General features: G+C 41.0%; 1 protein-coding gene across 1 annotated transcript in view; it reads right to left on the bottom strand.

Annotated features, from left to right (window-relative positions):
- The window catches only part of ano8b (anoctamin 8b), a 57936-nt gene extending 47784 nt beyond the window's left edge, over positions 1-10152 (bottom strand). The window contains exon 1 of the mRNA XM_047374785.1: positions 9766-10152. Within this exon, the coding sequence (XP_047230741.1) occupies positions 9766-9925 (160 nt within the window). The 5' untranslated portion in view covers positions 9926-10152. The remainder of the gene's footprint in view (positions 1-9765) is intronic.
- Positions 10153-12620: the final 2468 nt, after the last annotated feature.

The following is a 12620-nucleotide window of genomic DNA, read 5'->3' as shown; positions in this document are numbered from 1 at the left end:
TAGACCGAAGTTTAACTTTAAAATTTAGCTTCCTACGGAGGGTAATAAGGAGAAGAAGATGTGGATTGATTACACCTCTAGCAAACAAATCAAAAAGAGTGGCCAAACCAAATGAGTCACAGGAGGGCATTATCAGAGAAACATGATTGGCAGAGGAACGAGATATACAATAAAGTGGCTTAAAACTCCCCAGCTTCCCATTGAGTGTCTCTGTGCCAACACAGACATGGATAATGTGCCCATTTATGAGCTGTGGAAGACAAAACAATCCTCTTTACACTTTCCCAGCCCTCCAGTCAGTTTTTGGGGATGGGAAAGGGAACTAATGTGGAGCAATTTTCTCCCACCGAGTCTAAAAACAGCATTCTTCACCACGGCCATTGTACTTCTGACGGGTGTGCTTAGCAACTAAGAAAAAGGCAAATCAAACCAAAGCTTGGTGCAGTCAGAGAAAGTGAAAGGCAGAGTGACCAAGCCCCCTTTAATGCCACTTTTTCCTCTCAGCATAAGAAGGTTGGTCACACACTGCTTTGATCACAGCCTAAACTCCCTGGTAGGATCTCTGCAACACATCTTATAAAGCACAGAATGGGCAACACCAGCAGCGCTTCTATCTGCACTTTAAAGTATTTTAAGCTCCCAAGTGTGCATTATCATTTTTCTGTGTAAAGTTTGATAATCTTTATGGCTATAAATGGAAAAGTATGAACATCATGAGGGCATAAATAGGGATTTATAAGCTGGTGGTTTGCTGTAGGCAAAGAGAGCCATTAACATGAGAATGTAGGGTGAGTAAATCACTACTTGCAAGGTAATTTCCCTAAACTGTTTATCATAATTTAGGGGAAATTGTTTGTAGCTTCCTGAAACATCTATGCATATCTAATAACTCAATAGGTTTGGCCATCTACAGAGCTGGAGATACGAAAACAAATCAGTCCCTTGAAGGTTCCTCAAAGAAAGGAAGCTACAAAACCTTCGCTTTGTTTAAAAGAAAAGAAAACAACCGACATTTGTATAAAAACCTATACTCCTATCACACTACTGTAAATCTGTCTTTATGGCACATAAAAATATGCAACTTAAAGAAAATCCCCCTCCTATGCATTTGCCCTCTAGCATCCACAGTTTGGTCACCAGCGAATCAATCCTGCAACTGATTTTTTTCAACAGGTCAAAAATTCGGCCTTCTGCTGTGAAAGCAGAAGGGCGAACAAGAAGAAAAAGCAAAAGCAGCACTTCTTGGACTGCGGAGATCCTGTGAAACCCGAAGAATTGCGACACCTGTTCCCACAAGGGTGCCTTCATCCATACATATCTCAGAGCAAGCCTTTAGCTGGAGTGTTTGCAGCCTGGTGAAAAGAATAGGCTAAACTCTAAGCTAAACTCAGACAAAAGGCTTAAGTAAGGCAGATTATGAGAAAAAGAGACAATGCAATAAAAAGAATGGCTGACCTCCCTACGCTACAAGCTCATGTTTGGATCTCCCTGCTGAGACCAGATGAGGTCATGATGCTGGTAGGCTGATTTATAACAAAAACTATCTTATCTAGAGGTGATGTGTTGGTTCTGTAACCTGTAATTTTAGGAACCTTTTGTTTGTATGTACTTACTGTATGTATTTATCTGTTGCCTATTATGTGATTTCAGCAAAATACTATAAGATAAGGCCTCAGAATATCAGAAATTATATGCAGTAATTGATGGTTGATGACTTGATGGTATTAAAAAATGAATGAAGCCCGACCCTGATGACCACAGGTAAGCATGGTGGAGGATCTGTGTTGCTTTGGGCCTGTTTCTCTTCTATACCTCATTAGGATGAATAGCATCTGGAACTCTCCTTAATACCAAGAAATTTTAAATTAACTGTAAAGTCTCTATATAGGAACAAATCATTGCACACAGGTTTACCATTGTGTCTGACGGCCCTGTTGTACATTTACTTTTACTGTAAAAGCAACAGAATCAAAACTAAAGAAGTTCACTTTTAATACGGCTAACTCCATTTCCAACAACATTATCAGGCATTGATGTCCATGCATCACATGAATAAGTGATCTGTGAAACGGCACCATTATCTCAGTGTCAGAAGTTACTGCAGTCACATCGGTTCGGCTGACTAAAAGGACCATCGAAACAATTCAAGAGAAAATTGTTGTGGCACGAAAAATTTAAGTGACACCCAACTGCGACAGTACAATTGTAAGTTATAAAAGAAACACTGTATTTTGACAGTGATGAAGAGAATGCAATTAACATGAAGCCAGAACAGGATACGCCTGATGAGGTCAGATTAGCATCAATAGCAATTAGGCGAATCACTGTTGCTCTGAGCCACATATAAGCTTATAGGTCTTATGTTTGCAGCACCAGAAAAGTATGTTTTAGGAGGACAAAGCAGAGACTGCTAAGCTTAGCCATGATTGCAGCTAATTATTATAACACTACTGCAGCACTGTGATTTTATTGTGATGGTAATTTGTTTCAGTTTTGTTTGTTTCTCCTTCTCAGTTCTGTGCTTGACCCTTCAGCTGAGGGTAACAAAGACTAAATCTCAGCGGCAGCAGGGTCATCCCAAAGTGCATCTAATATGCAGGTCAGCACATACTCCACGACAGAAGAGGAGCAGAAAAACAGAAAATGTATGGCTTAATCTTGCACTAAGCACCGATGAAGGCACAGAGGCAGATGCAGCAGAGAAACCCATTAAGTTGGGAGTCATTAGACACACACACTGCTGGCATTTTATCATACAGCACAGCATTCCTCAGCCCCTTCACTTATGAAGTTGTGGGAGGGCATAAACCAGTGGCGTGTACTGTCTGCTGCTACAAAAAACAGGCACTCTTTTCTACAGATCAGAGGGATGCTTTCCTTGCCTCTTGATGCCACCATCATGCTGCTGTATCTAAGGAAACCTGTTCGACACCAAACCTGACTAACTCTGCCAGAGGTAAAGCTAAAGTATTCAACTTTATTTAAGTGGTTGGGCCACAGCCAAAGTGCAGATTCCTACTTGACACGTTTTCATGCATTTTCCACATTATAAAGAGCTGTTGTTAATGTCAAGCAACAAGTGTGGGGTTAAAGAAGTTTACATGGAAGATAACAGATCATCATAAATACAAAGCCTTCTTCTACACTTTATAAACCCGAACATAAGCAAAACGAAATAATTGGTCCAGATAAAACCATGTGAACCTGGGAGTAAATGCAGATTTGGGGTTGTGAAACGGGTCCAGCAAATAATCCACAGGCAAATAAATCACAACAAATACCACTTAATCTCTGCATCCTCACAAAATGCTTCTGCGGTGTCACATCCACAAAGGTGGATTTGCAATTTGAACAGGAGAACAGCTTTCAGTTCCTACAACTAACCAGTTGGGGGCAGCAATACGCAGTCGGCTAGACTGCTAGAAATGTGTGATTGCTTCACTAGGATGTATTTATCAGTGGGTTCTGGGTCAGACATTAAAATCATTTTTACTTTTAGATAATGGAATACAAATAATTTGTATCAAATATTTTGCTTCCTTAAAGAAATTAGAATTTGTATCCTTGTATTTGACAAACAAAAGAGAGCCTTGCAGAAGATAGTGAGGGGAGCTTTACCACCACCACCAATTTGGGAGCATAAAATTGTCCAAAATGTCCAAAATGCAAAAGCATTAGGAGTTACTTTTACTGGAACTAATGGTTCCAGACCACCCAGCATAAACCCCTCTGCATCAAACTTTACACAATGTAGTCAGGTCAGCGCCATCCTCCTAGCAAGTGCCATATACCCGTATGTAAGGGTAGACAATATAAACTCAAAATATGATCACAATATTTTCTTGTATTTCTTGTGATAACAATAACAGTAAAGATAAAGTAGTTACAACTTCTTTTCAGTCTCTTTTAGGCAACTGTATGGCTGTGCCTCCAGGTCACTGCTGTCACGATAACAATAAATGATACTATAAAAGCCCATCCTTACCTAGAGGCATGACCTATCGCTCTAGAGAACAAGCGTACACTGCTCTAGCCACCAAAGGTGGTGAGCTTTACCCCACTGCATCCAACACAGGCATAAGCAAATAGAAAGACTGTTGGAGGAGACCAAGGGGAAGCCTGAACTAAACACATCATAAACATAAAAATTAACCCAATTGGATGATGGATAAACCAGGAAGGGCTTCACCTAAGACATTAATTAACAGGTTGAACGTTGAAAGGTTCAAGACGGTGCCTAAACTAAGTTCTGTGATCTTAGTGCACGGTTCTTGTGCTAATCTGATCGCCACATGAGGTTCTGAGTTCTGTTGTTATTGACTCAGCACAAAGTTGGTGACCTCAGCTGACTCTGCGCCTCAACATCTGCTGACCCCGCTCTGTGATTTTACATGGACTTGCTGTTGTTCCTAATCAATTCCACTTTGTTATAAAGCCACTAACAGCTGACTGTGGGAATATTCAGAAGCAGGTAAATTTCATGACTTGCACTGGTAGCAACCTATCATGAAACCATGCTGGAATTCACTGAGCTACTGACAGCGACCCAGTTCTTCACAAATGTTTGAAGAAGCAATCTGAAAGCCTGAAGGTGCTCGATCTTATACACCGGTGGCCATGGAAGTGATTGACTACCGAATTTTCCGCACTATAAGGCGCACTTAAAAACCTTTAATTTTTTCAAAAAATGACAGTGCGCCTTGTAATCCGGAGCGCCTTATATATGGATCAATTGGTTAATTGGTTGATCCATACTGGTTGTACACGGCGCTCTGTCAAAATGTTTCATTACGACTGGTAAACTACAAAGCCGCACCGCTTGCAGCATTACGGCTACCGTAGTCAGGGGCGTCGCCGAAGTAATAGCGGTAAACACCTGTACTGTGCTTACTCCTAGTCCAACACCACTTGTGTGTGTATAACGTTTGAATGTACTGTTGCAGGAATTGCCTGAACTATATGTGATTAGAAGCTCAGTGTGTGGGGTGTATGTTTTGTGTGTGTGTATGGAAGATGTTGACATTACTCCTCCGGACAGAGGTGGCGCTGTGTGCTGCCGTAGCTGAGAATCAAGAGTGAAGGAGTGACGTCGGTATTATTGTGTGTGTGGGGTGGGTAGAGACGGCGACCGGAGCAGCAGTGTATGAGTCTGTAAGCCCTGTGTTTTTACGTGCTGCAAAGTCATTAAAAAGAACTCCGAATCTCGTCAACAACTCAGTGTTTTGATGCTGTTTCTTCATGCTCAACTCAGCAACGTATGAGTGAGGGAGTTAACCCCGAGGAAACTAGTAACTTCGGCCCTGGAGAAAGCGTCTCCCCTGTGTCATCAGACTACGGTCAGGGGACAGAAACAGGAAAGGTTAACAGTACTAACGTTTGATTTAGTGCATCAAACTGTTTCTTTTACGTGTTTACTGAATCAGGGAAAAGTTCCCTTTCACGTTTTAACTAACGTTTGATTTCTACTTCAACTTCATAGACTCCAATGCATTCCTAACGTGCGGTTGGCTCTATTCAATAGAATTCTATGTAGAGGAGACCTTACCATGAGAGTGAATGGAGTTATCAGAACGCTGGTTTGTAGTGTATTAATAAAGTTTGACTGACTGACTTATCTGACTGTTTTGTTGACATTCTCTTTAGCACAGCTCCATCTAGTGGATGCACAACGCAACCCCAGTCAAACGTTTGACTGCAGTAGCTTCTATTCTATGCGCCTTATAATCCGGTGCGCCCTATATATGAAAACAGTTCTAAAATAGGCCATTCATTGAAGGTGCGCCTTATAATCCGGTGCGCCTTATAGTGCGGAAAATACGGTAATTAAAATTTCACTTACGTGATAAAGTTTGTTAGAATAATTTCATGTATATACATGATTATATGCAGACTCTTCTAATTTCTGCCTCCAACTTTTGAACAGTACATATTTTTCCACAGCAAGACTGGATCTAACCGTATGCTTCATATATCTGTGGCAGCTGATTGGATAGCCAGAAAATACATGACCTAATTTCACAACACAGAACCTTATCAGCGCCAGCCTCACAGGGAACACGGTCTAATTGCTGTGACTTTCATGTTGCATTTTCTAATGACGAGGGCTTAATTAATCCTTGAAACGAGTGTTTGAGCTACAAAGGAAGGTGGCATCAAGGATCAAAGTCACTGAGGTCTACTGTGGCAGGATTAGGAAAGACAGATGGAAACAATTTGAGACTCCAGAAAAGAAAATCCTTCCAAACTGCCACCAAAGTCTCCTCTGAATGGAGAAGTTACCCCCTCTTGCCCTGCTGTTGTGTTAGCTGAGTGACGCTGACACATGTCAGGGTGGTCATGCGATATCATGGTAATCCAGCTGTAGTCCTCATACCTTGATTAAGAAAAACACACCGCATTTAGCACACGTTACAGTAACAAAACTTTACATTAGTCAGTCAGTTATTACACTGTCCAGACCAAACCTGTCAATAAATTAGGTCATGGTAAAAAGAAAGTACACCCTCTTTCAGTTTTAGGATATTATGAATCAGGGCATGCAAAAATTATTCTATCTTTAACAGGTTCTATCAATATTTAATTCGTATGTCAAGTAAGAGGGCAACACACAACCAACAGCCAGGTTTAACTCTATGTTGTTGTCTGCCGTATGATTCTATCAGTCTTTCACATCATTACGAAGGGATTTTGACCCACTCTTCCTTTCAAATTAGCTTTAATCCAGTAAGGTTTGTTGGTACTCTCCTAAGGTTGCCAGCATTTCAATCAGAGTGATGTCTGGACTTTGACTGGGCCACTGCACGACCTTATTTATTTTCTTTTTCATTTATTCTATTGCAGATTTGCTGTTGTGTTTGGGTTCATTTTCCTGCCGATGACCCAGTGTGGGGTTGTCACACAGATATTTGCCTCTAAAATGCTTTGGTATAGCAATGCTTTGATGAAGGATCTCCAGGACCAGTGGCTGTGAAGCAAGCCCAAAACATCAACCTAACACAATTGATCCTGGCAGCGGTTATGAGGTGTCCATTCTGATATGTTCAGATTTCTTCAAACATGGCACTGTGCATTGTGACCAAACATCTCTACTTTGGTCTCTTCTATTTAAAAAACATTGTTCCAGAGTCTTCATTCTGATGCAACTCTACAAAGTTTTCAGCAATTTCTCTGTACATTGCACCTTCTGAACTTGGAGTACATTTTCTGCGACATTCACTCCTGGGAAAACTGGCAACTGGTTTTCCAGTTGTGAATAATCTTTCTCACTGTAGATTAACGGACTTCACAAAGTTTTTAAATGGCCTTATTACCCTTCGCAGATTGACAAGCTGTCACAATTGCTTGATTAGGATCAATGCCTGTGTCTTATTCTTGTGATTGTGTCAACACACACCTGTGTGCTCCAGAGCAGCAAACTGACAAAACTCCTGCTTTTACAGAGGCGGTCACACTTGTTGATAATCAGTCAAATGAAGTGGATTTGTTTAGCAGCACCCGGCTGCTACTTTCCCTCTTAAATCCAATGCAGGCAGCGAGGGTGTGCTTAGTTTTTGATATGCTTTTCATTTTATTTGGATAAATAATGTGCGTGTTTTTGACCATTCTCAGCAAATACTTTAGACCATTAAAGATCATTATTATATCCTGCTATATAAATACCTTAAAATGAAAAGAGTGTGTGTTCTTCTTTTGACTGTTTATGAATTTAAGACATGTTTGTGGAATCAAATTCACATAGAAAAATTACCTAAGTTTAACATTTAAAATGTCTTGATTTCATTGGTTGTTGCTTATACGATCAATGTTACTCTGTTTCCTGAAAGACTGAACATTGAACAAAGGAGACGATACTTTCGCCTTTCTAGCTATGTGTTTGTATGACCTCAAGATAAAATCCCTGCTTTTGAACAAGCTTTGCTCAGAACACCTTAAAGACAGAAAATTCAAGAGATCTATCATATCCCTTTTAAAATGATTTGTTGTTTTTGGCCTAACTGCAGTAAATACCTAAAAATGCCTGAAAAACTTGGAATATTATGTTGGTTACGAAGATGCTTGCAAAGGTTTAAGGCCTGATTGTTGATTTTCATTGACAACAAATGAAGTCAGTAACTAATCTGTGCTCCACTGACTCTCCAGAGCATCCCTGACCCATTCAAACACCCAGTGGTGCCACCCTCTAAGGAGGGTGAAAACAGTCTGCTCGTCAGTCAGCTGCTGCCTGCTCAGGTTACCTTGGCCGACAGTGGAAAGGAGCTCTCATGTGCTGCTGACAGCCCACTGCTCCACTGCATCACTCTGCAGCAGTGCTGGCAGGGAGCACAGAGGTTTTCTCTGCACCCTGCATGCAGGAGAACAATCCAGCCCGGGCTCCTCCTAATAATGTGGTCTGATCCATAAATATCAAAACCATAACACTACTATACCCAGGCAACTGAATCTCAAAAATACATGATTCATCACCTTAGAAGAATCTAGAGGAGCAGCACCACAAACAAATGCACTAAGCGGTAGTCCCAGGCTACACAAATGCACAAACAAACTGGTACTTATGGCATTGGTACTAAGATATCCACCTGCAATATACAGTGTCTTTCTACCAGCTACAAAATAGGTGAAGTTCAATGACAGAGTAGCTGTGAATGGCATTTTTAAGTCTTGCCACAGATTCTCAATTGGTCTGGACTTTGACTGGCCCACTGCACGACCTTATTTATTTTCTTTTTCATTTATTCTATTGTAGATTTGCTGTTGTGTTTGGGTTCATTTTCCTGCTGATGATCCAGTGTGGGGTTGTCACACATAACTACATATTTGCCTCTAAAATGCTTTGGCATAGCAATGCTGAATAGCTTCCCTGTATTTACTGAAGGAAAACATCCCCACAGCATGATGCTGCCTCCACCATGTTTCATTGAAGGGATTGTCTGTTCTGGGTGATGTCCAGTGTTAGTTTTCCACCACATCAGTGTTTTACATGCAGCCCTACAAGGATGGTGGCAAAGTGCAAACAGCACTTCTTGTAGCTCACTTTAAACAATAACTTTTTCTTTGCCACTCTTCCTTTAAGTTTAGATTTGTCTAGTAAACACTTGTACTATGAGGAGATGGAACATTTATAGTGTAGGATGGATACACAGTGTTAGCTTCCCACAACTAATTAGGTTTGCTCCATGCACTGGGCATTTTAAAACTAGACTTAAAACATACTTCTATTTAATGACATTTGAGTCTATTTTATTTCATCTGTCGATTCGGCTTTATTTGCATAGTATTCATCAGAAAGAATGTTAAATACTTTTGCAAGACCTCATAAGGTATCAATCAGCCAACTGATGTTGATGTGCAATGGGTTAGAAAATCCTAACATGAGTGAAATACTTGTTTACAAAGACGAGTGAATAAGAAACTGCCATGGCATGTTTGCAGGCCTTACAGACATTATGCAGCAGAAAAGCTGCTCATAAGAACACCATAGCCAGTGTGATAATAATGCTGGGACAGGAGGTGGTAATAAGCTCCTCATTACTCAACAATAAGGTCAAACTACATCTAGATGTACATAATGAAGCCATTTTCCAAGCAGAATCTAAAGCTGCAGCATTCTGGGCATGAAGATCAGGTAAAACCATGAATTGCAGGCCTAAAGTGACACGATGTGATGGTTTTTGGGAGACAAAGGAGGAGGAGGGGGAGGAGGTGCTGTTTCACCTGTCCTCTGCCCCGACTCCAAGCCTCACCGTCCGAAGCGAAGCAGACACTCACCCAGGACTCCCGAGGAGCTCTGTTGCGGGGCAGAACCCGGCTCCGGCCTCTCCGAGTCCCCCTGCTGCGCTCGGTGTCGGTGGCGGGAGCTCTCGGAGCCGTCGCCGGAGGTGGTTGCATTCCCGGTGGCGGCAGCGCCTCCCGTCCCCGCGTCGGGCATGCTCTCTATCAGCGAGGAGCGACGCAAAATGAAGATATCGTCCGGGAAATTAGGCAGGGGTGTCGCATCTCAGGAGGAAGGCAGAGCATGGGTGAAGGAAGGGCTCTGTTAAAGGAGAGTGAAAGTGAAGTGAAGGTTGTCGGTGCGGCGGCGGATCATCCTGGCGGAGCTCTGGAGCTGGATGAGCGGCTAGATGGAGAGAGCAGCTCCGATGATGACTGGAGGAGGGAGGGACAAAGACGGGGAGGGCGGGGGGAGGGAGCTGGATGACACACTCGTTTCACCTTACAATGGTTCACCCTGATAATTGACTATTGTTCTGGATTATCACAGCAGACCTGCAGGTGTTACTCAACAATTATCTCATGTCGAAATAAACTCTAAAACCATGTATGGTAACTGCAAACGGACTCCTCGTGAATGATTTAAGATGCTACTAGTAATTTTAAAACATGCATGACCTTGATTGTCCATCTCCCAGAGAAATGTAATAATGTCACCCTACAGCGAACTCTGCAAGCAAGCCAGAAATAGAAATCCAGTGTGAAGGTTTGCTGCATGGCTCACACAGTTAAACCCTAACTGAGCAGCAGTGCATTGTTCATTTACGCATCACTCCACCTGGCTGCAAGAAGAAGTCAGAGAAGAGCGTATTTTGCTGTTTATTGCAAAGGTATTAGAGGCAAACAAACCACATTTACAGTGGTTTGCAAATGTATTCATTCCCCTTGAACTTTTTCACATTTGGTTTTATTACAACAACAAGCTTTATTGTATTTCATTGGGATTTGATGTGATAGACCAAGACAAGAAGTGGTGCATAACTGAAACAGAAAGAAAATGATAGCTAATGCTCAGTCAGATTACTCCTGCCATGATGTAGCTTAATCCATCTTCTCATCAACTCTGACCACCTTTCTTGTCCCTGCTGAAGAAATGCATCCCCACAGCATGATGCTGCTACTGTTATGTTTCACCATGGGGATGGTAATGTGATCTGCAGCGTTGCATGTTTTTTCCACACTAATTGTTTAGCTTGCAGGCCAAAAGAATACAAATATGGTTTAATGGGAAACAGACACCTTCTTCGGCATGTTTTTTGCACTCATTTAAATGGCTGGTAGCAAACTATGACAAAGGACTCATTGTGGATTCCTTAAACAATTGCTTCATTCTAATTGTAGCTACTCTATAGTTCTTTTTAATAAAGCAACCTTTGGACAAATCTTTTATGTTCTGAAAATAAGAGATGCTGTATCCTGTGAACATTTTATGACTTCATAAAATAACAAATGCTAAATATGATCAGCAAAAAACGAATACATCTACATAGACCTGCTATTAAATTTGGATAATAAAAATAGTCCTCCCTGGCAGAATGGTGGTACCTGCAGCAGAGTCAACGGGCCTCTGTGACTTTTATTATCTCGCCCTTTCCTTGAAAACTAAATAGACCATATGACTAATTTATCGATGCAAAAAATATCCCTCTTGATTAAATATTTATTGGTGTTCAGGTAAAGGTACAAGTAATGTCACATTTTAGTTGACCAAGAACGGTAGTATGCATTAAGTTTGTTTTACGGTGTAAATTGCCCTAATGTGCTCTCATTAAATCTGTGTGCACAAATATAACTGACATTAATACAGCAAATAGTGGCATGTTTGCTTGCAGATACAACTTTAAAAATGTAGACTGTGGACTAATATAGGTTAATACTGATTTATGCATTGGATACAAAGATGTTAAAACAAATATTTATGGTACGGATCAGGGGATTCATGGGTATTTCAAACCACTGAGGGAGTTGTTAAACTGTACTTCAGGTGTGCATCAACAAACAAATAAATATAACTGTTGTTTACAAGGAGAACTTTGTCACTGGTAATGACATCCAAGGTCTCATTAACAATGTTTATACAGAACTCAGTAGCTGTTAGGTGGCAGCTTTTACACCTTGTGCTTACAATGAGCATGCAAAAAGTTATAAATTATTGAGACCCCAGGTTAGAAATTGCTCCCAGACCTCATGTTGTACCTGTTCTGCATGAACACAATTCAAAACCTCTTGCATGGTGTTTCTCTTTGCAGCCACTGTGGCAGGTTGTCGGCCCTCCCCTTAGTACGGTTCACAACTCAGAGGCACCTCTGAATTTCTGCTTACTCACCAGCTCAGAGGGTTGACAGCTGCAAGGCTCTGCAGTGGGGCACAGACATACATCAGCGCACATTACGTCTGCACACTGTAACTTTATTTATGCACGATTGTTCTGTGTTTAAGACCTGATAATAAATTCACAGAGATTACTAGAGATCAAATGATACCAGGCTTTATGTAAGCCAAAACTATAAAGGGCCAATAAATATGCAAGCAACACAAAAAAAAAAGGATTCAACTAAAAAAATATTTTGACTGAATTAAGTCTAACAAACAAAATACCAGCACATTCATTATATTTAATAGCAGATTTAGAAATGCTCCGCATATATAGATCTATGTGTAACCATGATGCTGTAAAACTCAAGTTTTTTACTGACACATAATGACATCCCAGCCTCATATAAGTACTAAAAACACAAAGCCATCGATCCCAGACAAAGATTAATAATGCAGTCTAATGCATTCATGAGGAATCCTTTATGTCTGATAACTTCCACTTGCTATTCTGATTGACCATTTAGTTGCTCCTGAAA

Source organism: Girardinichthys multiradiatus, chromosome 9 (assembly GCF_021462225.1).
Source record: "Girardinichthys multiradiatus isolate DD_20200921_A chromosome 9, DD_fGirMul_XY1, whole genome shotgun sequence".
Lineage (NCBI taxonomy): Eukaryota > Metazoa > Chordata > Actinopteri > Cyprinodontiformes > Goodeidae > Girardinichthys > Girardinichthys multiradiatus.
Note: the sequence above shows the minus strand (reverse complement) of the source record. Positions and strands in the feature narration are given on the sequence as shown.